General features: G+C 40.9%; 1 protein-coding gene across 2 annotated transcripts in view; it reads left to right on the top strand.

Moving 5' to 3' along the window:
• nbeaa (neurobeachin a) overlaps nt 1-26,940 on the top strand; it is an 825,376-nt gene that overhangs the window by 128,877 nt on the left and 669,559 nt on the right. For both annotated transcript variants that reach the window (XM_080197464.1, XM_080197465.1), the window contains exons 2-6: nt 2,783-3,014; nt 13,989-14,089; nt 16,152-16,247; nt 24,519-24,640; nt 25,484-25,610. In XM_080197464.1, coding sequence (XP_080053590.1) covers nt 2,783-3,014; nt 13,989-14,089; nt 16,152-16,247; nt 24,519-24,640; nt 25,484-25,610 — 678 coding nt within the window. The remainder of the gene's footprint in view (nt 1-2,782; nt 3,015-13,988; nt 14,090-16,151; nt 16,248-24,518; nt 24,641-25,483; nt 25,611-26,940) is intronic.

Consider the following 26,940-nt stretch of genomic DNA (forward strand, 5'->3'; position numbering starts at 1 on the left):
TACTAAATATCTTTAAAAAGCTTCTTTCGGTCCAAATACTGACATTCTATAGTAAGAACTGCAATAGAGTTTAAATGGCTTTTGCATTTAAATTATCTCTTTTCCTGTGAATGGCTAATTAATCATGAGCCGTCTGGGTAAACTATTTCCTATTATCATACTTCTTAACCTAATCATGTATCAAAAATGTTGCAGTCACTTTATAGAAAAAATGGCAAAGAAATCCTGAACTGTGACAGATATCCCTTCCTCCAGGCAGGGTACCTATGAATACTGTGCACTTGTTAGTAGGTGCCACTGCCATGCCTGCTATTGTCGCACACCTTCCTGCCCCTGGAAACCTGACCAAGAGGCTTGTACTCCTTATACTTGCCACTGACCTCTTGCACCAGCAATAATTTAATGTATTGAGTAGCAGGATCCTGACTTGCCAGTGCACATTAATTCTTTAAATGTTTGCCATTACTTAGCTATTGTCATATCTTTTAATCTAGTTTCCCAATCTGCTTGGCCAGTTTGAGAGGGGGAATTTTGATGGATTGATGAAGTTTGGGAATACACATAAGGCTTAAAATGGAGGATTATCAAGATGTTAAAGGATGGGGGTGCAAATAAGAAAGTTGGAGGAGGTTACAAAGATTGAAAGGTGTAAGAGCATGAAAGGATTTAGAAACATGGATGACAATTTTAGAATCAAGGTGTTGTCAGACTGAGTCATTGTAGGTCAGTGAAAGGTGCAAATTAGGTTGGATGGAATGTTGGCTTGGGGAATCTGGAGGTGACAAAGACATAAATGAAAGTTTTTAGCATCAAATGATCCGAAAATAGCAGAGAATGAGTGACATTGTGGCTATAGAAATAGGTGATCTTGGTGATGTATACAATGGGAGGTCTGATACCTTCGAAGAGCAGTCAGTGAATTGCTGGAAAGATGGTGGCATCTTAAATTAATAATCCAAACTCCAGGCTCTGGGAAAATGGTTTCAAATTCCACCATACTACTAGTAGAATTTACATTCAATTAACAAAAATGGAATATATATAGTTAGTTTCAGTAATGATGACCATGACTAACATCTGGGTAATTAATGTCCTTTAGGGAAGAAAAGATGCCATCTTGATTGGGTTGGTCTATATGTGACTCCAGGCCCATGGAGCAGTAGAACATGCTGAATGATGTTTGCTTTATCGATTGATAATCTGAAATGGTTCAACCTACTAAATGCTCAAACAACAATCCCAAACCCCCTTCCTCCTCTCCCATTACCAGGATGGCGCTTTTAATCAAGATATCAATTTTCCCCCCATGCATTATATCTAGTACTTAACTGTATTGAAGTTCATCTGTAATAATTTTAACAAATTGCAAAGTAACATTTATGACTATTAAAATTCCTTTGTCAAGTTACTTGGCAAACGTTATTTGCCTCAAAATTAGAAATGCACTGATGATTATGTGCAGGTGGGTTCCAGGAATTGATAAACCTCACGGTCATCCACAGTTTAGAGGTGGAAAATATAAGTTGTGTTAACTGAAATTTCCCAAGTGAAACTGAGCACACTTTGATGGACAAACTGATAAAAAGATCATCAACCTGAAACATTTGCTACCATCTTTTCTCAATGATGACTTTTAGATTCAACTATCGCCTTGGAATAAACACTTCCAAATTGGCCTCAGCTCCAGGCAAGATAAACACATGGTTGACACTTAACTGTCCTGAAGCCATTAATCCCATAAATGAATAAAGAAAAAAGTTGGCACAGAGTCAAAATATTGAAGATGCTAGAAATTTGAATAATTAAAAAGAACTGGAAACACTCAACAAGTCAGGCATCTGTAGAGAAAAAGAGTTTATTTTTCTGTCAGTGATACCGATGGAAGATACTTGACCCTGAAACATTGGCCAGAATTTTACTATTGCTCCTGCCACAGGAATCAGAGCGGGGGAAGAGTGGACCAGGAAAACATCCGTTGACTTTGAATATGATGTTGGGTTTTGGACGAGTGAAGCTATAAAATCTGCCCAACAACTCTGCTTACGCAGATATACAACATAAGAACAGACCATTCCACCTGTGTGCTTTTCTTCAGTGAACTATTGGTGTTACTTTAAGTAGGCCGATAGTGTTCTTTTTCGTATTTAAAGTGACTTGTGGTGTTGTTTGAATTTTTGCAGCACGTTGTACATTGCCCATAGTAAGACAATAAGTTGATTAGAAAATGTCTTCTTTCCCCATGGAATTGTTTTTCTAAAAATGTTCTTGTCAATTTTCTCCATTCTCCAGTCCTATTCCTCTCCCCCTTTCTCTGATTGCATTGTTTACAAGATGAGAGAAAATTCCATTATTCTTATGTATTCTTTATTCTTAAGAGTAAAAATAAATAGATTATTTGATTGGGGGTCATAGTTGAACCCTATTCTTTTCTGCCAAAGATTCACATGTACTTAACACTTACTGATTGTTGGTTGGCACATTGGCTTATTTTATCCTTGTGAGGCAGGGGAACTAAGGCTATAATGTTGCTGCTATTGATTCTATAGATGATTTAGTTAACTCAGATGGAGTTGAGATCAGGCACAGAACCCTCTTAGCTTCTCTTCTTTACTAGGTGAGCTTGCTGAGCCAAAGGAGAACTTAGTGAACTGATTGTAAAAATTACTCATCGCAACCATTTTAGCCTGATACAGGTGGAAATACTCTGATTTAAATGTTTTGAAAAATTTGAAAAGTTGTGTTAAATTGTTTTTTGCTTTTCTCTGTTTTTCCCCCATGACAGCTGGTTGGAGGAGAATTTGATTTGGAAATTAACTTCATCATTCAGGATGCAGAGAGCATAGCATGCATGATAGAACTTCTTGAACACTGTGATGTCACCTGCCAGGCTGAAATCTGGAGTATGTTCACAGCCATTCTGCGCAAGAGTGTGCGCAATCTTCAAGCGAGCACAGAAGTTGGCCTTATTGAACAAGTGCTGTTAAAGATGAGCAAAGTGGATGACATGATAGCAGGTAGTAACTATTTAAGCCATGCTGATACTATTGAATCTGCTAAATTATAGGACCCAATTTGAACTCTGCAAGTAAATGGATTTGAATGGGTTAAAATTGGGCCCATAGATTTCAAAGTTTAAAATCAAGCATAGTTTTTACCTTTTTTGTTTCGCAGCAGTCTCTTCTGGTGAAACAAAGTGAATTGACAAAATAAAATGGTGATTTTGATTGAGACACTTATTGATTTTTACAAAATATTAGAAAGTATGTTACTTTGAGTATTCTGTAAATAATTTAACAATTGTATGTATCTCTTCCTCTTGTCCTTCTACAACTTCACTTCTCTTATCCTGCTCCACTTCTGCTTTTCACGCTCTTACATGTTTTTCATTTTCCTCCAAGTCTGTTTTCCTCTCTGTTTTGTTTGGTTCCCTCGTCCTGATTTGCTTTTGTCATTTCTGGAATTGTTTTTCACTCTCCTATTTATGGCTGGACAACTGGCTCGTGATGCAGCGCAATGCCAACAATGTGAGTTTAATTCCTGTACTGATTGAGGTTATTCATGAAGGCCCCACCTTTTCAAAATTGCTACTCACCTGATTTGTGGTGACCCTCAGATTAAATCACTACCAGTCAGCTCTCTCTCAAAAGGGAAAAAATTCAGCCTATGGTCATCTGGGACTATGGTGACTTTATCGTACCTGTATGTTTTACTGTTCTCCAATTATTTTTTTTGCTTTTCATTTTCTCCCTCACTTTTCCCTTCTCTCTAATTTACTCCCCTCATTTCCTACCTCCTTCCTCCTTGATTTGGGTTTCCTCTTCTCTTTATTCCTCTTATTTCTTCATGCTTCTTACAGAATCACAGTTGCTAGACAGGAAGACAATAAACATATGAAAATGAAGGACAGGAAAAGACATCACCCATTTTATCTTGATGAAATATATGCATATAGACTCCCATGCATCCCACCTGCCACCGCATTAACCAGCCACCAATGCTGGAGAGGCAAAAAAATCCAAGAAATGCTCACACCGACAAAGCAAAAACTGAGGATAATTATGCTCCAATCCAAAGGCAATCAATCAGAAAGACATTCCTCAACATCTCTGCTTTAATAGATACGATTTTGGCCTTAATCAGAAGTTCATCCAACACCCTTTTGAATGTTTGCAGAAAATCCACACTCCTCACATGAACTGGTCCTGATTCTAAAAATAAATCCTAAAGTTAATCTAATTTGATGCTTACTTAATTTATACTTATGCTTCTTAGTCGTCCATTGCCAAAAAGCTCAAACGCTCTATCCACATGGACCAAATCTCATGTTTTCATTACTTAGACTTTAATCAAGTCTCTATTTCTATATTTGTTATGGCTGAAAATTGAAGGCAGAAAATTAATAAACAGATGTGGAAAACAGGAACCAAAGGATTGAAAACAGAAAACAAAGGGTTTGGAAGTACTTAAAATGGTATTTACTCTGAGGTAAGGTATTTAGTGGTTAGGCAGATGAGCTAACTGCACAGATAGATGAAAATATGACACAGTTATTACTGAACCTACGAGGGAGCAAGCTATCTTAGATCTGGTGTTGTGTAACGAGGCAGGTAGAATTAGGGATCTTCTTGTGAGGGATCCTCTTGGGACGAGTGATCATAGTATGGTTGAATTTTTGATGCAGATGAAGGATGAGAAAGTAGGGTCCCGAACCTGTGTCCTCTGTTTGAACAGAGGGGAGTATGATAGGATGACAGCAGAATTGGCGAGTGTAGATTGGGGGTGCAGATTAGTTGGTAGGAAGGCTGAGGAACAGTGGAGGATTTTTAAGGAGATCTTTTTTGGTACTCAGCAGAAATATATTCCGATGGTAAAGAAGGAATGTAGGAGAAGAGATAACCAGCCGTGGTTATCTAAGGAAATAAAAGAGAGTATTAAATTAAAGGCTGATGCTTTCAGAGTGGCAAAAAGTAGTGGGTGATTAGAAGATTGGGAAAAATTTAAAAATCAACAAAGAATGACTAAGAAGGTGATAAAGGAAGGAAGAATAGACTATGAAACTAAACTAGCACTAAATATAAAAAAGACAGTAAAAGTTTTTACAAATATATAAAGAGGAGGAAGCTGGCTAGAGTGAATGTTGGACCCTTAGAGGATGAGAGGGGGGATTTAGCGGTGGGAGATGAGGAAATGGCTGAGGCTTTAAATAAGTTTTTTGCCTCGGTTTTCACGGACGAGGACACGAATAGTTTGCCGGATCTTAAAGATAGTAGGATGGTAGAGAGGTAGTGCTTGATAGACTAATGGGACTGAAGGTGGACAAGTCCCCAGGACCGGATGGAATGCATCCCAGGGTTCTGAAAGAAATGGCAGAGGTGATAGTGGATGCCTTAGTAATTATTTGCCAAAATTCACTGGATTCCGGGGAAGTGCCAGAAGATTGGAAAACGGCTAATGTTACGCTGCTGTTTAAAAAAGGTAGCAGACAAAAGGCAGGGAATTATAGGCCGGTTAGTTTAACGTCTGTAGTTGGAAAAATGCTTGAATCCGTAATCAAAGAACAAATAGCGAGGTACCTACAAAGAATGGTTTGATCGAGCAGACGCAGCAGGGATTCGTTAAGGGGAAGTCATGTTTGACGAATTTATTGGATTTCTGTGAGGATGTGACTAGTGTGGTAGACAGAGGGGAACTGGTGGATGTGGTGTTTTTAGATTTCCAAAAGGCGTTTGATAAGGTGCCTCATAAAAGGTTGCGACAGAAGGTTATGTTGCATGGAGTGGGGGGTAAGGTGTTAGTGTGGTTAGAGGATTGGCTGTTTAATAGGAAGCAGAGAGTTGGTATCAATGGGTGCTATTCTGGTTGGCAGTTGGTGACTAGTGGAGTGCCACAGTGACTGGTGCTGGGGCATCAGCTATTTACCATTTAAATAGACGATCTGGAGGAGGGGGCTGAGTGTAGGGTGACGAAATTTGCTGATGACACGAAGATGAGTGGAAAAGCAAATTGCGTGGAGGGTGTGGAAAGTCTGCAGAGGGATCTGGATAGGCTAAGTGAGTGGGCAAGGACCTGGCAGATGGAGTATAATGTTAGCAAGTGTGAGGTTATCCACTTTGGCAGAAATAATAGTAGGAGGGATTACTATTTAAAGGGCGAAAAGCTGCAGCATGCTACGGTGCAGAGGGACCTGGGGGTCCTTGTGCATGAGTCGCAAAAACCCAGTCTGCAGGTGCAGCTGGTGACCAAGAAGGCGAATGGAATGTTGGCCTTTATAGCAAGGGAGTTAGAATATAAAAGTAGGGAAGTCTTGCTGCAACTGTACAGGGTACTGGTGAGGCCGCAGCTGGAGTACTGTGTGCAGTTTTGGTCGCCGCACTTGCGGAAGGATATATTGGCCTTGGAGGGAGTGCAGAGGAGGTTCACTAGGCTGATACCGGAGATGAGGGGGTTGGACTATGAAGAGAGACTAAATAGACTGGGTCTGTACTTGTTGGCGTTTAGAAGGATGAGGGGGGAATCTTATTGAGATGTATAAGATAATGAAGGGTGTGGATAGGGTAGAGGTAGAGAGATTCTTCCGGCTTAGAAAGGATAGCAGGACTCGAGGGCACAGCCTCAAGATAAGCGGGGGGGTGGGGGGGGGTGCAGTTTAGATTGGAGTTGAGGAGGAACTTCTTCACTCAAAGGGTGGTGAATCTCTGGAATTCTCTGCCCGTTGAAGTCGTGGAGGCCAACTCGCTCAATATATTTAAGTCATGGGAAGATACGTTTTTGATAGACAAGGGAATTAACGGTTATGGGGAGAGAGCGGGAAAGTGGATCTGATCCACTTCAGATCAGCCATGATCTTGTTGAATGGCGGGGCAGGCTCGAGGGGCAAGATGGCCTACTCCTGCTCCTATTTCTTATGTTTCTTATGAAACATAGCTTAAGAAAAGGCAGGAATTGTAGTTCAGTATTTATAGCTATGCAGTTTTCAGACAAGATGGAGAAATAAAAGGGTGTGGATTGCAATATTGTTTAAATGAACAATTACAGCTGCAAAGCAGAGGGCTGGGATGTGGTGAGTGCTGATATGCCAGTGGGATCGTGAGATAAGGTCATGTGGATTGAACTGAGGGGCAAAAAAAAGGAGCAGTTCTTCTGCTTGAAGTATATAGTGTCGTAGCAGTCAGAAGATAGAAGAGCACATGTGTAGGCAAATGGCTGAGAAGTATGGAAGCAATAACTTATATTTAAAAAAACACCTTTAATGTAATGACATCCGTAAGCCGTTTCACAGGAGAATTATATAAAAGGATATTAGGTCAGATAATCAAAAGCTTGGTCAAAGAAGTAGTGTCCAATTGAAGGAAAGCAAGTTAGAGGTATGGAGGTGTGTAGAGGAAATTTCAGAGCTTGGGACCGGGGCACCTGTTGGTATGGCTACCAATTGTGAAACAATTAAAATTGGGAATAAACATATGTACGAAACATACAAAATAGGAGCAGGCCGCTCAGCCCTTTTGAGCTTGCTCTACCATTCAATAAGATCATGGCTGATCTGACTGTAACCTCCTGCCTACCCACCTGTAACCTTTTACCAACCCCTTTTTTAAATCAAGGATATAGCACATAGAACATTACAGCGCAGAACAAGCCCTTCGGCCCACGATGTTGCGCCGACCAATTAAAAAGCAATGACCCTCTAACCTAAACCAATCCCTTTCCATCCATAAACCTATCCACGGATCTCTTAAACGCCCCCAAACTAGGCGCATTTACAACTGCAGCAGGCAGGGCATTCCAATCCCTCACCACCCTCTGGGTAAAGAACCTACCTCTGACATCCGTCCTATAACTACCACCCCTTAATTTAAAGCTATGCCCCCTCGTGCTAGTTTTCTCCATCCGAGGAAAAAGGCTATCACTGTCCACCCTATCTAAACCTCTAATCATCTTATGTTTCAATAAGGTCCCCTCTTAGCCGCCTTCTTTCTAACGAAAACAACCTCAAATCCCTCAGTCTCTCCTCATAGGACCTCCCCTCCATACCAGGCAACATCCTGGTAAACCTCCTCTGCACCCTCTCCAATGCCTCCACATCCTTCCTATAATGTGGGGACCAGAACTGTACACAATACTCCAAGTGCGGCCGCACCAGAGTTTTGTACAGTTGCAACATGATGCTGCGGCTCCTAAATTCAATCCCCCTACCAATAAACGCCAAGACACCGTATGCCTTCCTAACAACCTTATCTACTTGATTCCCAACTTTCAGGGATCTATGTACACATACACCTAGATCCCTCTGTTGATCAACACTATTCAGAGTCTTACCGTTAGCCCCATACTCTACACATCTGTTATTCCTGCCAAAGTGAATTACCTCACACTTTTCCGCATTAAACTCCATCCGCCACCTCTCGGCCCAGCTCTGCAACTTGTCCAAGTCTCTCTGTAAACTGTGACACCCCTTCTCACTATCTACCACACCTCCGACTTTGGTGTCATCAGCAAATTTACTAATCCACCCAACTATACTCTCATCCAGATCATTTATAAAAATTACAAACAGCAGTGGCCCCAAAACAGATCCCTGAGGCACACCACTTGTAACCGAACTCCATGACAAATACTTACCATCAACCACCACCCTCTGTCTCCTATCTGCTAGCCAATCCCTGATCCAATTAACGAAATCACCCTCAATCCCATACATCTGCATTTTCTGCAGAAGCCTTCCATGGTGAACCTTATCAAACGCCTTACTAAAGTCCATATATACCACGTCAACTGCCTTACCCCCATCCACCTCTTTGGTCACTTTCTCAAAAAACTCTATAAGGTTAGTAAGGTGCGACCTACCCTCCACAAAACCATGCTGACTATCTCCAATCAATTCATTACTCTCCAAATAACAATAAATCCTATCCCTAATAATTTTTTCTAAAACCTTGCCCACAACAGAAGTAAGACTCACCGGTCTATAATTCCCGGGGAAGTCTCTGTTCCCCTTCTTAAACAATGGGACAACATTCGCTATCCTCCAATCTTCTGGCACTATACCTGTGACCAACGACGACCTGAAGATCAGAGCCAGAGGCTCCGCAATCGCCTCTCTTGCCTCCCAGAGAATCCTAGGGTAAATCCCGTCCGGCCCAGGGGACTTACTTTCAAACCCTCAAGAATATCTAGCACATCCTCCTCATCAACTGCAATACTATCCAGTTTACAACCCTGTAACCCAGTGTTCTCCACAGCTACATTTATGTCTCCCTGCGTGAATACCGCAGAGAAATATTGGTTCAATGCCTCTCTAATCTCTTCTGGTTCCACACATAACTTCCCACTGCTGCCTCTAACTGGCTCTAACCTTGCCCTAACCAATCTTCTGTTCTTAACATATCTATAGAACGCCTTAGGATTCTCCTTAATCCTATCAGCCAAAGTCTTCTCATGTCCCCTTTTAGCCATTCTTAACTCACTCTTTAACTCCCTCCTAGCCAATCTAAAGCTTTCCGGTGCACTACCTGAGCCCTCAAGTCTCATCCTGACATAAGCCTCCTTTTTCCTTTTAACCAGCGAATCAACTTTTTTAGTGCACCACGGTTCCCTAGCTCTACCATTTCCTCCTTGCCTGACAGGGACATACATATCAAGGACTCGCAGCAGCTGCTCCTTGAAAAAAACTCCACATTTTGGACGTACCCAGACCCTGTAGTCTCCTAGTCCAACCTATGCTTCCTAATTCTCTCCTAATAGCCTCATAATTACCCTTACCCCAGCTAAAACTACTGACCCGAGGTTCATGCCTATCCCTTTCCATCACTAAGGTGAACGTAACCGAATTGTGGTCACTATCACCAAAATGCACACCAACTTCCAAGTCTAACACCTGGTCTGGCTCATTTCCCAGCACCAAATCCAATATAGCCTCACCTCGAGTTGGCCTATCTACATACTGCGTCAAAAAACCTTCCTGCACGCTTTGTGCAAAAACTGACCCCTCTAATGAGCTAGAGCTATAGCTATTCCAATCAATATTAGTAAAGTTAAAGTCCCCCATAACAATTACCCTATTACTTTCACTCCTATCCAGGATCGTCTCCGCAATCCTTTCCTCAACCTCTCTAGAACTTTTAAGAGGCCTATAAAAGACTCCCAACAGGGTGACCTCTCCTCTCCTATTTCTAATCTCAGCCCATACTACCTCAACAGACAAGTCCTCATCAAACTTCCTCTCTGACACTGTGATACAATCCTTGACTAATAATGCTACCCCTCCCCCCCTTCTACCTCCTTCTCTACTCCGACTGAAGCATTTGAACCCCGGAACCTGCAACAACCATTCCTGTCCCTGGTCTATCCATGTCTCTGAAATGGCCACAACATCAAAGTTCCAGGTACTGATCCACGCTGCAAGTTCATTCACTTTATTGCGAATACTTCTCGCATTAAAGTATACGCGTTTCAAACCCTGCTCTGCTCCACCCCCATGATGCCGTGCATTGCAGTCCCCATCTATGCCCCCCTCACTTTCATCCCTGCTACTCAGGATCCCACCCCCCCCTCTGAATCAGTTTAAACCCCCCTGCGTAGCCTTTGCAAATTTTCCCCCCAAGATATTGGTTCCCTTCTGATTCAGGTGTAGACCATCACTCTTGTAGAGGTCCCACCTTCTCCAGAATGAGCTCCAATTGCTCAAGAACCTGAACCCCTCCCTCCTGCACCATCCCCTCAGCCACGAGTTCAAACTTTCCCTCTCTCTGTTCCGCTCTAAACTATCCCGTGGCACAGGCAAGAGTCCCGAGATAACCACTCTGACTGACTTGGCCTTAAGTTTCCACCCCAACTCCATAAATTTCTGCTTAATATCCCCTTCCCTTAACCTCCCTATGTCATGCGTCCTCACATGAACTATGACTTGAGGCTGATTTCCCTCTCCCTTAAGAGTCCTGAACACCCTCTCTGAAACATCCTGGACCCCAGAGATATCTATCTCTGCTCTGAAAACATTCAAAGATCTCCTCCTTTTGCCTTTTGCAGAAGACAGTTCCAAAGTCTCACTAGCCTCTGAGAGAAAATGCTTATTCTCACCTGTCTTAAATGGGAAACCCCTTATTTTTAAACAATCACTCCTGGGTTAGGGTTAGAGTTCTAGGTTTTCCCACAAGAGGAAACATCGCTGCCACATTGATTCCATCAAGACCCCTTACGATCTTGTGTGTCATCAAATCGCCTCTTACTCTTCCAAACTCCAGCAGATATATGCTTAGCCTGTTCAATCTTTCCTCAAGATAACCTGCCTATTTCTGGTATTAGTTTACTAAAGCATCTCTGAACTCCTAACTCATTTATATCCTTCCTTAAATAAGAGGACCAATACTGTACGCAGTACTCCATACGTAGGGTAGGATTTTCTTCTCCCTCTGTGGTGTGTTTTGTGGCAGTGGGAGGTGGTGCACTGTTTGGTGGCAGGATCTTATGGATTTCCCATTGTCAACAGTGTTTCCTGTTGAACTCACCCCTCCCACCAGGTGTGCCATTGGTGGAACTTTAAGATCCCACCAGCGTAAATACCAGCAAGATTTTGGCATAGGTCTCACCAGTGTTCTGTGTAACTGAAGGATAACCTCCTTAAGTTGATAATCAATTCCCCTTACAATAAATGATAATATTTTATTAGTTTTCCTAATTACTTGCTGTATCTGCAATCAAGCCTTTTGTGATTCATGTATCAGGGCACCCAGATCCCTCTGCAATTTATCACCATTTATATAATATGCTTTTTTAAATCCCTTTGCCAAAATGGATAATTTCATATTTACCCACATTATACTCCATTTTTCAGACCTTTGTCCACTTGCTTAAATTGTCTATGTTTCAGCCTTTAATGTTCTCTTTAGGATTTACTTGCCTACCTATTTTTGTATCATCAGCAAATTTAGCAACCAAGTCTTCGGTCCCTTCATCCAAGTCATTTATATAAATTGTGAAATGTTGAGGGCCGAGCACTAAACCCCTGTGGCACACCACTAATTACATCCTGCCAACCAGAAAAAGACCCATTTATTTCAACTCTCTATTTCCTGTTAGCTAGACAATCTTCAATCCATTCCAACATGTTACCCCTTCATGGCACTTTATCTGGAAACCCAAGTGCTGTACATTCACCAGTTTTTCTTTTTCCACAACATGTGATTTCTTCAAAGGGCTCCAATAAATTGGTGAAGTATGACTTCCCCTTCACAAAACCGTGTTGACTCTGCCATGAACTTTTCCAAGTGTCCTGTTATAACATATTTAAGAATGACTTGTAATATTTTCCCTTTCTATGCCCAACGCCTCCAACCTTCTTCACTCCCCATGTTCCTCCCACTCCTCCACTCCCTCTCCAATCTCAATGCCCCCTTCCCACTCCAATCCCAGCGCCTACTTTTAACTGTGTCCTTTGATGCAGAATCAGCAGTGGAATTTAATGCTAACTACTTGAATTGTTCTAAAACAAATTAGGAGTTTTGTATTGGGCAGAAAGACCACAATTTTCTGTGGATTTGTTTGTGGTTTGAGCATTTTAAGGTGAAAGTTTTAAAATTTCAGCCCAGTTGGTATCGGAAAATAAGCAATATTTTTCATTCAATTTTTTTCACTACTTTCCTTATCCAGAGCTTCCAAGTGACCATTCATTTGCAGTACAGAACATAGAATATAGAACATTACAGCACAGTACAGGCCCTTTGGCCCTCAATGTTGTGCCGAGCTATGTCCAATCCCAAGATCAAGCTATCCCACTCCCTATCATTCTGGTGTGCTCCATGTGCCTATCCAGTAACCGCTCGAAAGTTTCTAAAGTGTCCGACTCCACTAACACAGCAAGTAGTCTATTCCGCACCCCAACCACTCTGAGTGAAGAATCTACCTTGGACATCCCTCCTATATCTCCCACCATGAACCTTATAGTTATGCCCCTTAGTAACAGCTACATCCACCCAAGGAAATAGTCTCTACACATCCACTCTATCAATCCCTCTCATCATGTTATAAACCTCTATTAAGCCGCCTCTCATCCTTCTCTGCTCCAATGAGAAAAGCCCCAGCTCCCTCAACCTTTCCTCATAAGAACATAAGAAATAGGAGCAGGAGTAGGCCATCTAGCCCTTCGAGCCTGCCCCGCCATTCAATAAGATCATGGCTGATCTGTCGTGGCTCAGTTCCACTTTCCCGCCCTCTCCCCATAACCCTTAATCCCCTCGCTTATCAAAACCCATCAACCTGCGTCTTAAAAATATTTAGCGAGGCAGCCTCCACCACTTCAACGGGCAGAGAATTCCAGAGATTCACCACCCTTTGAGTGAAAAAGTTCCTCCTCGACTCCGTTCTAAACCCCCCCCCCCCCCCCCCCATCTTGAGGCTGTGCCCCCTAGTCCTACTATCCTTTGCGCGGGAAGAGTCTCTCCACCTCTATCCTATCCATCCCATTCATCATCTTATATGTCTCAATGAGATCTCCCCTCATTCTTCTAAACTCTAATGAGTACAAGCCTAGTTTATTCAGCCTCTCCTCATAGCTCAACCCCCTCAACTCAAGACCTACCCTCCAAACCAGGCAGCATCTTGGTAAATCTCCTCTGCACTCTCTCCAATGCTTCCACATCCTTCTTATAGTGAGGTGACCAGAACTGAACACACTATTCCAAATGTGGTCTCACCAACGTCCGGTATAGTTGCGGCTCTTAAACTCAAACCCCCTGTTAATAAGCCTTCTTCTCAGCTTATAGTGGTATATCCAGAATAAATGCACACAAAACTGTAATTGAGATAAAAATGTGCTACTTAAGATAAAAATGACAGATTCTGGACAAGCTTTTCATACCTATATGACTTAGAATTGAGATTCCCAGCAATGCTGCTTTATTTTCTCAGGTTGCTTCCTGGTTGTGTTCTTGTAATGACATAAAATGTATCAATTTCCAGCTTTCATATTTATGGTGTGAAATATTTATTTGCAGATCTGCTGGTTGATATGTTGGGTGTTCTAGCAAGCTATAGCATTACCGTCAAGGAACTCAAGCTGCTTTTCAGCATGTTGCGTGGAGAAAATGGATTCTGGGTAAGTTTCAGTTTTATGATGTAAGACTTAAGCAGTGAAACCAAAGCCCTTTTATAGTAGCATATAACAAGAAAGCAACAAGTGAGAGGAGCTTTGTTGTGAAGATTGAGGCCATCTGATCAGCTGCTACTTCCCTTCCTTCCCCGAGCCCACTGAACCAAACTTCCTCTAAACTTTGTCCCAGTCCTGAACTCTCAAATTTCTGTGGTTTCTCTTATATCTTACATGCCCTCTGAGTTCATCTTGTCTATGAGATTCAACTTCTTCCTTGATCCACTTTCTATTAAATTGCTAACCACCCAAATTCCCTTCATGACCCCATGTTAATTGATATCATGAATGGCTCTTGCTCTTTAGGTACTATCACTTGCTTTCAATTCTGCTGTCATCAGTCCCTCCTCAAAAAAAAAGTCAACCTTGACAAATTACCATCTATTTCTAACATTTCTTTTCTCTCCAACATCTTTGGATACGCTGTGTTATTAGCTTCCAAATTCAAAAAAGAAAAAAAGAAAGACTTGTAGTTATATAGCATCTTTATTTGATGCTGAATGTTCCAGAACTCTTTACAGCCAATGACATAGTTGAAAGCAAAGCTCATACAATGGGCAATGTGATAATGGCTGAATAATCTGTTTGGGATTTTGACTGAGGGATAAATATTCGCCAAGGACAGCAGTGATAAATCCCCAGCTTCTTACGTCCACTGGTGCAGCACTTAAATCAGCACTGCACTGGAATATCAACCTGGATTGTTGCACTGAAGTCCTGGAGTGGGTGTTATTGAGGTGAGAGTGTTACCAGCTGAGCCATAGGTGAAACTGTGATCCTTAGATTTGACATCATTATCCATGCCCATCTTTCCCAGACACCGTGCCTAAATCCCTTCAGGTTTCCACCTTGCCAGAGAATGGAAATGGCTCTCATCAAGGTCACAAATTACATCCAGTGTGACTGTGGTACAGATAGACAATCCACCTTCTTGCTTATGTACGTATCTGCAGTCTTTGCAGTTGACCAAACCATCTAATGTTGCTCCTCTGTTATCCATCTGGATGGCATTGCTCTTGCTCGGTTCCATTCTTATCTATCTAATTGTAATAAGAGTATCAGCTACAATGACCTAATTTCCTGCTCCAGTACAGTTACTTCTGGTGTCTCCCTTGGATCTTTCTTTGGCATCCTCCTATTTATGGATGAAGAGAAATGTAATATGATTATCTTCAATCTCCTCTACAAACTCAGTTCTATGGCTGCTGACTTCATCCCTCTCTCTGGCATTTGTTGACTAAACTAGACTGAGGCTCAACTCAGAGATAATTACAACACCAAATACACTGTGGTGTTGTAATTATCTCTGAGTTGAGCCTCCAGCCACAAATCTGTGTCATGACTAAGATTGCATATTTCCACCTTCATAATATTGCTTGCCTCTGCTCCAGTTTAAGCTCATCATTTTTGAAACCTTCATCCATGCCCTTTCTACCTCCACATTTGACTACTCCAATGTTTCTTGCCCCATGAAGCTCCTTAAGGCATTTTGTAAGGATGAGACTGTGGCATTGTGGTAATGTCACTTGATTCATAATGCTGGGGGTATGGGTTGAAATCCCATCATGGCAGTTGATAGGATTTCAATTCAATTATTAGATTATAAAAGGTCTGGAATTAAAATGTAGTCTTAGTAACGGTGAAACCATCAGGAAATCTGCCATCTTTACCTGGCCAACAATGTGTGACTCCAGATCCATAGCAATGAGCTGACTCTTAGTTGTCCTCTGAAATGGCCTAATAAGTCACTCAGTTCAAGGGCAATTAGAGATGGACAACAAACGCTGGCTTTGCCAGCAAGACATCCCATGAAAGAATGTCATTAGTTCCTGTGGTAACACAGATCAGTTGATTTTGCGTATATTAACTGTTTGTGTTTAGATAATCTGATTTGACTGTTTTGCTTAAAACAAATCTGCTAACTAAATCGCAAAGATAATATGTTGTCATAGATGCTCAATCAATAATATGCAAATAGATTGAAGACTTGTAATTCTAATTTTTTTCACAGCCAAGACATGCAATTAAATTGCTGTCAATTCTGAATCAGATGCCACAAAGACAAGGCCCAGATACCTTCTTCAATTTTCCTGGACGGAGTGCAGCAGTAAGATTTATCATAGATTTAATTATTTAATCCTGTGTTTACTATTTTGTACATTTAAAGATTCGCATAATCTTGCTCCATTTTGCAAGTAGCATCTCAATACCAGGACTTCCTTCAGCAAATTAAACGACTCACTTTTGACTTTTTTGTAGAGGAAGAAAATCTTTTGAATTCTAATTACAAAATAAATACCTATGTAGAAGGATACTTAGCTGAATCATGTTTGGCCCCAAAAGTATATTCAGTTATCTTCTAAATTTCTTCATTACAGGTGCTATTAATGCATTGAAAATAATAGCCTACTATAGATCTGAAATTTTCCTTTCACTAATTTAAACTTGGCCATACCTCCATTATAAGGTTGACTCTGGATTTAGATTGACCTTTCCTGTGCCATTAATATCTTGTGAAAATATATAGTTTCTGATCTTCTGACATCATATATGACCATCATTATGATTATTTTCTGGACTTCCTGCACTGCTTGAATGTACACTTCATGTATAAGTTGCTGAAATTGGCTGCAGTACTCAAGGTGCACTGTGAATATAGTTTCAGTGTGATATCCTGATACTTTTTTTCCCACTGTTTCAGTAATATATAATGCAGCATTTAATTTGTTCTGTTTGCTGCACTGAAGTAACTGGATAACACTCCTGAGAGCATTTTCAACTTCAACAGTGAATTTCTTTCACCTTCTAAATTAGCAAGTAATCATGGAACATATACCCTTACATGGATTTGTATTGAACTTCATCTGCCACTATGTTAGTGATTTACAGATTTTTTTGTTAAATGAATGCTTGGCCTGTGCTCAGTTATGCAATATCTTCTGATAGGCAGTACGGTGGCACAGTGGTTGGCACTGCTGCCTCATAGCACCAGGGACCTGGGTTCGATTCCTGGCTTGGGTTACTGTCTGTGTGGAGTTTGCATGTTCTCATCATGTCTGTGTGGGTTTCTTCTGGATGCTCCAGTTTCCTCCCACAGTCTGAAAGACGTGTTGGTTAGGTGCATTGACCCAAACAAGCGCCAGAATGTGGCAACTAAGGGAATTTCATGGTAACTTCATTGCTGTGTTAATGTAAGCCTACTTGTGACCAATAAATAAACTTTAACGTTATAGGTATTAAGTATGAGTAGTAACAATTTGAATATACTTGGTTGATTCTACCAAAAAACCTCTTTGTTTCTCTCAGTTTCTCCTTTTTCCTTTCTCTTCACTTTCTTGTTTCAAATTTTTCTCCTCCTTCCAGTTTCCTCTCCTCCCTTTCTTCATTTCTCACTCCCTCCTTGTTTGTTTTTGTTTTCTTTCTCTCCCTTCAAGAAAGGCGCTGAGTCATGCCTGAGGTATTGTATCTAAATAGTAGGGAAAGGACCTTGGATCCAGTCATAGCTGACATATTTTTACATAGTGGAAAAGGGCATTAGAACAAATTATGACAGAAATCTTTGTACATAGCGGTACAGTGAGGGAGAAGGGAAGGATGGAGAAGAAATTTTGACTGAGAAAATTGTTATAATGTAGTGTGAATACCAGCAGTAATGGATTTATGTTCTAGTGCAATATTACAATCGATCTGTCGGACTTGACAGTGCCAATGCCATCCTGTTCAGCCTCCCAACATAAACTTGTGCTAAGGCAAAACTCTGGTACCATATCTTAACTTTGACCATCTCAAATTCACTAATTACTACTTTGCTTGCTGAATTACACTGGCTCCATCGAACCTGTTCTCACATTCAAGTCGTTCATGGTTGATTTGTGACATACCTCCATTTAACCATCTATGCCTCCATATCCCTTAATACCTTTGGTTGAAAAGTATCTGTCAACCTTGGATTTGAAATCAAGAATTGACTGCCATTTGTGGAAGAGAATTTCAAAATTCTACTGCTTTTTAAGTAGAAGCATTTCTTAATTTCATTCATGAAAGGCCTGGTTCAAATTTTAGTCAAAATCCCCCAGTCCTGGATTTCTCAACGAGCAGAAATAGCAAAATGCTCATGACTTTCCGCACTCCAGAGAATCAAACTCAAGTTTGTGGAATCTTTCCTTGCGATTCAACCTTAGGAGTCCAAGTATTATTTGGCAAACTTCTGAATTAGCTACATGACTTACTGTAAGTATAATGCAGTTAAACAGATGTCTAAGAAAAAATATTTAGAAGCATATATCTTCATTATCCAAGCTACATCAAGAATTTGATGGTTGCTAGTAAAAATATTGGGTTGGAATTGCTGTGATAAGGCATACAAGATGAAGGCATGTAAAATGGTTGGCTCCAACGTATCCCCTTCTGATGAGCTCAATGCATTCTATGTCTGTTTTGAGCAAGAGGTCAGTGAGAGCATGCCCTCCACCCTGGAAGAACCTGTATCTGAGGTCACCATTGCGGATGTCAGAGCAGCTTTCTCAAAGGTTAACTCATGGAAAACAATTGGTCCAGATGGAGTACCCAGACGCGCACTCGGATCAGCTGGTGGGGTATTCGCAAACATAGTCAACCTTTCTTTACAATAATCTGAGATCCCTATCTGCTTTAAGAACAAAGAACAACACAGCCCGGGAAACAGGCCCTTTGGCCCAACGAGCCCGCACCGCCATTTTAACACTACCAGTACCCCCCCTCCACCCATGACCCTTATCTATTGTTTTATGGCCATCCACATTGAGGGAAACTAATTTAGGGACAATTTATTACTGCCAATCAGCCTAATAGCACGTCTTTGGGGTGTGGGAGGAAACTGGAGCACCCGGAGAAAACCCACGCAGGCACAGGGAGAATGCGCAAACTCCCACAGACACTGGCCCAAATCCATGTGTCTGCATAGCAAACAGTGATAGTCACTGAGCTGTCATCTTGCCCAGCATCTGGTCCAGTTTAAACACACACTAACGACGTGAAGCACTAGGCCAATCTCGAACAACCAAGAGCAGCCCTAGTACGACCCATCGTGTGTATGCCCCTCGTTGGACAACAAGGCAAACCGACTTAAAACCTGTGAATGAAAGGAGAAAAAACATTATCATACCACATCCATTTACCTTACCAGCGACACCCCAATGCTAATGAACCTTATTTAAAACAATCTCCTATATCCACCCATCTCCAACCCACTCATGTGCCTGTCTAAGTTACTCTTAAACAACTCTAGCATGCTTGCCTCCACCACCTTACTTGGCAGAGCATTCTATACCCCCACTACCCTCTGTGTGAAAAACCTCCCTGTAATATCTGTGTTATATCACTTCCCCCTCACCTTAAGCCCATGGCCCCTCGTACTATGTGTCTCTATCATAGGAAATAGCTTACTTCTGTTTACTCTATCTATACCCTTCATAATCTTATATACTTCTATTACATCCCCCCTCAGTCGCTGTCTTTCAAGTGAAAAGAGCCCCAATTTCTTCAATCTTTCCTTACAACCCAGTCCTTCCATACCAGGCAACATCCTGGTAAACCTCCTCTGCACTCTCTCCAGAGCCTCCATGTCCTTCCGGTAGTAAGGCGACCAGAACTGGACGCAGTACTCTAAATGCGGCCTAACCAACGTTCTATACAACTGCAACATTAGACTCCAGCTCTTATATTCTATACCCCTTCCTATAAAGGCTAATATACCATAGGCTTTCTTCACAACCTTCTCCACTTGTACTGCCACCCTCAAAGACTTGTGCCCTTGCACCCCCAGGTCTCACTGTGATTCTATACTCCTTATGGGCTTACCCTTTATCATATAACTCCCCCCTGCATTATTCCGGCCAAAATGCATCACCTCACATTTATCCGGATTAAACTCCATTTGCCATGTATCTGCCCAATATACCAGCCTACCACTATCCCGTTGTATTGCCAGACACTACTGCTCACTGCCTGCCAATCCAGCCATCTTGGTGTCATCAGCAAATTTGCTGATCACACCACTTACTCCCTCTTCCAAGTCATTTATATACACTACAAAGAGAAGAGATCCCAGTACTGAGCCCTGCAGCACACCACTAGTGACAGACCTCCAGCTAGAAAAGGACCCCTCCACTACTACTCTCTGTCTCCTCTTTGCAAGCCAGTTCTCAACCTATCTAGATACCTGGCCACATGTCCCATGAGCCTTAATCTTTTCTACCAACCTACCGTGAGGGACTTTGTCAAACGCCTTACTGAAATCCATATAGACGACATCAACGGCTCGTCCTTCGTCGACCGCCTTTGTCACCTCCTCAAAAAATTCTACCAGATTCGTAAGGCAAGACTTCCCCTTTACAAAGCCACGCTGCGTATCCTTAATCAGATCGCAACGCTCTAAGTGCTCATACATCCTATCCCCTAAGAATCCTCTCCATCAACTTGCCTACCACTGACGTTAAACTCACCGACCTATAGTTACCCGGGTTATCCCTCCTACCCTTTTTAAGCGAACGTGGTACCGTTGTTTTAAGAAGACAACCATCATCCCGGTACCTAAGAAAAGCCAAGCAGGGTGCTTTAATGACTATCGTCCGGTGCTCTACATCCATTATTATAAAGTGTTTCAAAAGGTTGGTCGTGGCACGAATCAATTCCAGCCTCCCGGACTATCTGGTTCCATTACAGTTAGCCTACCGCCGCAACAGATCCATAGCAGATGCCATTTCCCTGGTTCTGCCAGAACACACATGTAACAAAAACTCCTTTGTCAGAATCCTATTTATTGACTACAGCTCAGCTTTCAACACCATTATTCCCATGAAACTCATCTTCAAATTCTGTGGCCTGGAGTTTGGCTCTTCCCTCTGCGACTGGATCCTGAACTTCATAACTCACAGACCACAATCAGTAAGTATAGGCAACAACACCTCCTCCACAATCATCCTTATCACTGGTGCCCCACAAGGCTGTGTTCTCTGCCCCCTGCTATACTCCTTATACACCTATGACTGTGAGGCCAAATTCTCCTCCAATTCAATTTTCAAATTTGCTGATGACGTCACCTTAGTAGGTTGGATTTCAAACAATGATGAGACAGAATACAGGAATGAGATAGTGAATCTGGTGAACTGGTGCAATAACCTCCCCCTCAATGTCAACAAAACAAAAGAGATTGTCCTCGACTCCAGGAAGCGTAGAGGAGAACATGCCCCTGTCTGCATCAATGGGGATGAAGTAGAAAGGTTGGAGAGCTTTCAGCTTTTAGGTGTTCAGATCATCAGCAACCTGTCCTGGTTCCCTGATGCCAACACTATAGTTAAGAAAGCCCACTATCACCTCTACTTTCTCAGAAGACTAAGGAAATTTGGCATGTCAGCTATGACTCTCACCAACTTTTACAGATGCATCATAGAAAGTGTTCTTTCTGGTTGTATCAGAGCTTGCCCAAGACAACAAGAAACTACAAAAGGTCATGAATGTAGCCCAGTCCATCATGCAAACCAACCTCCCATCCATTGACGATGTCTACACTTCCTGCTGTCTTGGCAAAACAGCCAGCATAATTAAGGACCCCAGGCATTCCAGACCTTCTCTCTTCCACATTCTTCCGTTGGGAAAAAGGTACGAAAATCTGAGGTCATGTACCAGCTGACTCAAAAACAGCTTCCCTGCTGTCATCAGACTTTTGAATCGACATAGCTTGCATAAGTTGATATTTCTTTACACCCTAGCTATAACACTACATTCTGCAATCTTTTGTTTCTTTCTCTATGAATGGTATGCTTTGTGTTGTGCTCAAGAAACAATACTTTTCATTGTATGCTAATACACGTAACAATAATAAATCAAATCATCTAACAACTTTGGCCTTCAGATTTGCCTGTATCTTCAAATCTTTTGTTCATAAAATTGTTGGAATCGTGATCAGATAAATGAGTAGTAAGGCAAATAGAGCAGCTGGCAGCTGAAAGAATGAGGCAACTAGCAGGATTATTTTGTTAACTAATGGGATTTAAAGACTGAGCAATGCATTATTTAAGTTCTGTGAAGGAGATGATTTCAATATTAAATGGTGAAGTGAAAGGGAAATAGAGGGAAGGAAAGCTTGGATTGGGAGAGATTGGGAAAACTGATAACAAGTAAGAAAAACCTTCAATTTAAAATTTTTGAAGTACCTTCTTAAAAATTTAAAAAATCGATGACATGAGATTCCACAATCCTCAAGTTATTTTTCGGTGCCAAAGCAGATGATTTACCTTCATTGACACTTATTACATTGTTAAAAGCTTTCCTAACATTCTGTTGCTGGTTTGAGTTCCTCAAAAATAGGAAGTCTAAGTGCAAGATACTGTTGTCACCAAGCTGACAACAGAGTGGTGCAGCTTGGACAGTGCACTGAACTGTGCACCTGTTCCTCACCTAAAGTTGTACCATTTTTTGCTGTTACTTTGATAGTAGCTCCTGGCCCCTCATCTGCTTTGGATTCCGTATAACCCAAAGATAGATGAACTAGTGGACTTATTGAAGTATCCTTCTTTATCTGTACCAAAATGTATTTTGTCCAACAGGACCAAATATGTAATATCTGTATGAGCAGAATAATAAAACCTGTCTAAAAAGTCTGTAATTTATATCGGTAAAGCAGCTTTACTTTTCTTGCTATGAAATTCTATGTCCGTCACAGAAAATTTAAAATATAAATTGAATCACCATTGAGCTTGAGTTGAGAGGAATTTGATATCAACACATATGCATAAGTACACATAAATAAAGAAATAAAGGTAAGATGCAACATTTTGAATAATTTCTGTTCCAGAGGTAGATGGCACTTATGTAAGACTATCAGCTGTCCAATACACTGATCTTAAAAGTATTATCTAAACAACCACCCCTGTTAGCACAACTACATATCATGAAACTTGATTATCCGTTAGAGAATTGATATTCCATTACAAGGTATGAAGTAACATTGCAACTCTGACTCACATGCTGTGCCTTATCTAAAGGGGGAAAATTGTTGGATTTTTCAACGCAAAATGCCGTATGTAGAAACGCCATCTTTGAAAGGGTCCAAAGGGGTAGTTAGGAAACCCAGTGCCTGATCCTGTCACAGCTGTTACAAAGTTGCCTTTGCATGGGCATCTTTGTAGCTATTGTGAAACAAGAATGAAGAAGTGTGCCTCATTGGGCACTGTCACTGGGTCACATTATTAAGAACAAAAAACGTACAGCACAGGAACAGGCCCTTTGACCCTCCAAGCCTGTGCTGATTATGATGCCCTAACTCTACTGAAAAAAAAAAGCTTCTGCTCTTACTGGTCCGCATCCCTCTATTCATGTACCCATCTAGATGCCTCTTAAATACTGCTAATGTGCCTGCTTCCACCATCTTCACTGGTAGCGCGTTCCAGGCTCCCACCACTCTGTGAAAACCTTTCCTGCTCCTCTTCCTTAAAGTTCCTCATCTCAAATTGAACCTGTGCTGCCTTGTAATTGACACTTCCATCCTATCATAACAAAGGCTCAATTGAAGCATGAATACATTCATGGTGTGTACACATCGCCCTCATGTAAATGTAAACGTTAGTCCTTTTTCTCCCTGCTACGTTTCTTCAGAGGTCTCAGCCATCAGATTTTCTGTTGCTGCTGTCCTTCCTACCTAGTTGCCATCACAGCAATTCTTCTACTGATTCTCATTTTGAAGCCACAAACACCTCTTTAAAAGTATTTCTTTAACCTTGATCACTGCTGCCTATATCCTAATTTGTACAAACCCTGTCAGTAATCATCCCTGTGCATGCTGATTTACATTGGTTCATGGTCTGGAATGCTTCAATTTTAAGATTTTCATTATTACGATCAAATCCTTTCATGGTGCCATGCATCTCCTCCTTCGCTCCCCCAACCTCTACAAGTCTTCAAAATCTCTCTGCCCCTCCAGTATTGTTAACTTGTGCATTCTGATTTTAATTGCTGCACCATTTCTGACCTTATTTTCAACTGCTTTGGCCCAACTCCAGAATTCTGTCCCTAAATCTCTTCTCCACTACTTTTTAGAATCTACCTCTTTGATCAAATTTTTGATCATCTGTCTTGATATCACCTTCTGTGGCTCTCTTTCAAAATATTTTATTGCCGTGGTTCTTATTTAATGCCTTGGGATGTTTTGCTTCTTTACAAATGTACAAATGCGAGTTGTTAAAATATTCCCATTGCTGATCCAGGTCTTGTCAAGAATATGGCTGACCATCATATACTTTATGTTGACTGGCAGCAGACAACATTATTCTGGCAGCATGTAATCAATATGTCCACAGGCTTTAGTCATAATTCTGAAATCTGTTACCTTTTACTTTTCCAGGCCATTGCTTTGCCTCCAATTGCTAAGTGGCCTTACCAAAATGGTTTTACTTTAAATACTTGGTTTCGCATGGATCCGCTAAATAATATAAATGTGGACAAAGACAAGCCCTATCTCTACTGGTATGTACTCACGATTCGCTTCTGCATAATAACAGTGGGAAAATATGTTTTGCATGTGGTTTAAGCAATACTTTATTGTGGTCATCCTGAATGGAAATGGAAATTTTTTTAATAAAAAGACTTGAAATAGTAAAAATTGCCGTTTCCATGGAAGTGATTTATATGTGCTTCATATTTCTTTGCATTTGATTTAGTATTTTCAGTTTCTGTGGCAAATGCAATATACAGCATCCATTAATTGTCTTTTCATTAGACTTTAATTAACTTTTGCCCTTAATTTTCACTTAGAGATATTGTCTCGTATAGATTTAATAAAGAGCATTAAATCATGCATTATTCCTCACTTCTAGAAAAATAACTCCGCTCAAAGTGTAGCATTGAGAAATTAATAACTGTGAAGAATGAGGCAGACAGATTTTTAAAAAAAATCAAAGCAGAAAATCATGTAGATGCAGAGCAGCTTCATTAGCACGTGAAAAGAAAGAAGGCTAGTATTTCTAATTGACTTCTATCATCAGATAAAAAGAGGAAAAACAGACCATTTCTGCAGGACTGACAAATGAACTTTGAGGGAGCGGGGGAGGATATGTGTGATTTGATGTGTTAAGTTTTCTAATGTTTCTAACAATTTATGATGTTTCGTCCCATTAACCCTAACCCTTTTCCCAGATGCAGAGATGAAATTGGGAACCAGTGTGTGTTGAATGATGTTTCCTTACTACTTTCAAAATTAAGCAGTATTAATGTCATGTAGCAGTGAACCTAAAGAACCATAATTTATCTGCAACAAACCTGTAATTTTTTGTGAAGACACACAATAATAATCCATTTTGTAATTTGCAGCTTTCGAACAAGCAAAGGAGTTGGCTATTCGGCACATTTTGTTGGAAACTGTTTGATTATAACATCATTAAAATCAAAAGGAAAAGGTTTCCAGCATTGTGTGAAGTATGATTTTCAACCAAGAAAGGTAAATACATGATATAACTAACATTAATGGACTGAAAGACACATCTTATGAAAGACCACATATGTTACTGTGTCAAAAAAAATTGTTTTACACTGTCAAATGAGTAGATTGATTTTTTTTAATTTCATTTGTCTTCTGTGATTTATATTCAAAGTTAAAACTTTTATGATGCAGGTTTTGACTATAGTGCATAATTATTAAAAAGTCTAGGTTCAAATGTTATGCACTTCTGTAATGAGACTTGTGCTTCATATATTTCTAACACAAGTTCATCCTGGTGTATTCTATTGCTTGATGTAATAAAATACAACAACAAGCTGGCAGGGTGTCAGCTTTGGTTCAGTAGTCATATTCTTGTCTCTGAATCAGAATGTTAACGATTCAAATCCCACTCCATGTGATTTGAACACAAAATCTGTGCTGACAGTTCAGGTTAATGCTGAAAGACTGCTGCACCATCAGAGGTGGGCATGATAGATCCAACCATACTGTTAGAACCAAAGAATTCCTATGGTGTAGGAAGAGGCCATTTGGCCCGCTGAGTCTATACCAATTCTCTGAAAGAGCATCTTATCTGGGTCCCACCCCCCCCTTCCCTGTAACCCTATACATTTACCATGGCTGATCCACCTAAACATCTTTGGACACTAAGGGTCAATTTAGCATTATCAATCTATCTAACCTGCACATCTTTGCCCATCTATTCCAAGATAAACAAGGGAGTTTTTCCCAATGTCTTAGCTAATATTCATTCCTCAATAACCATCACTAAATCAAATTAAATGGCAATTATCTAATTGCGATGGCATTGGTTAGTAATCAGAGTCCAAGAATAATGCTCTGGGGACATGGTCCGGCAGGTGGTGGAATTTGAATTAAATATATTAAGAAATCTAGAATTGAAAGTCTGACAATGACCATGAAACTTTTGTCAACTGTCATAAAAACCCTTCTGGTTTACTAATGTCCTTTTAGGACAAGAAACTTGCTGTTCTTACCTGGTCTGGCCTACATGTGATTCCAGATCCACAGCAATTTGGTTGACTTAGATGTCCTTTGAAGTAGCCTAGCAAGCTGTTCCATTGTATCATTTTGTTAAAAAGGATGACCTAGCATCAACTTAGGCATGGAAATGATAAGGGCAAACTCAACCTAGTTGACCTTTTAGTGTTCTCCTTGGAAAAACCTGTGGGCTTATACCAAAATTGGGTGAGCTGTCTCACATACATCAATATCCATCACCAAGAGTGACGCAGTAGCACTACTACTGACTGAGCTAGTCAAGTTCTAAAGAACATAGCTGCTAGACTAAAGGTCTGTGGCAGTTGGC

Source organism: Carcharhinus amblyrhynchos, chromosome 10 (genome assembly GCF_965287045.1).
Source record: "Carcharhinus amblyrhynchos chromosome 10, sCarAmb.v2.hapA, whole genome shotgun sequence".
Lineage (NCBI taxonomy): Eukaryota > Metazoa > Chordata > Chondrichthyes > Carcharhiniformes > Carcharhinidae > Carcharhinus > Carcharhinus amblyrhynchos.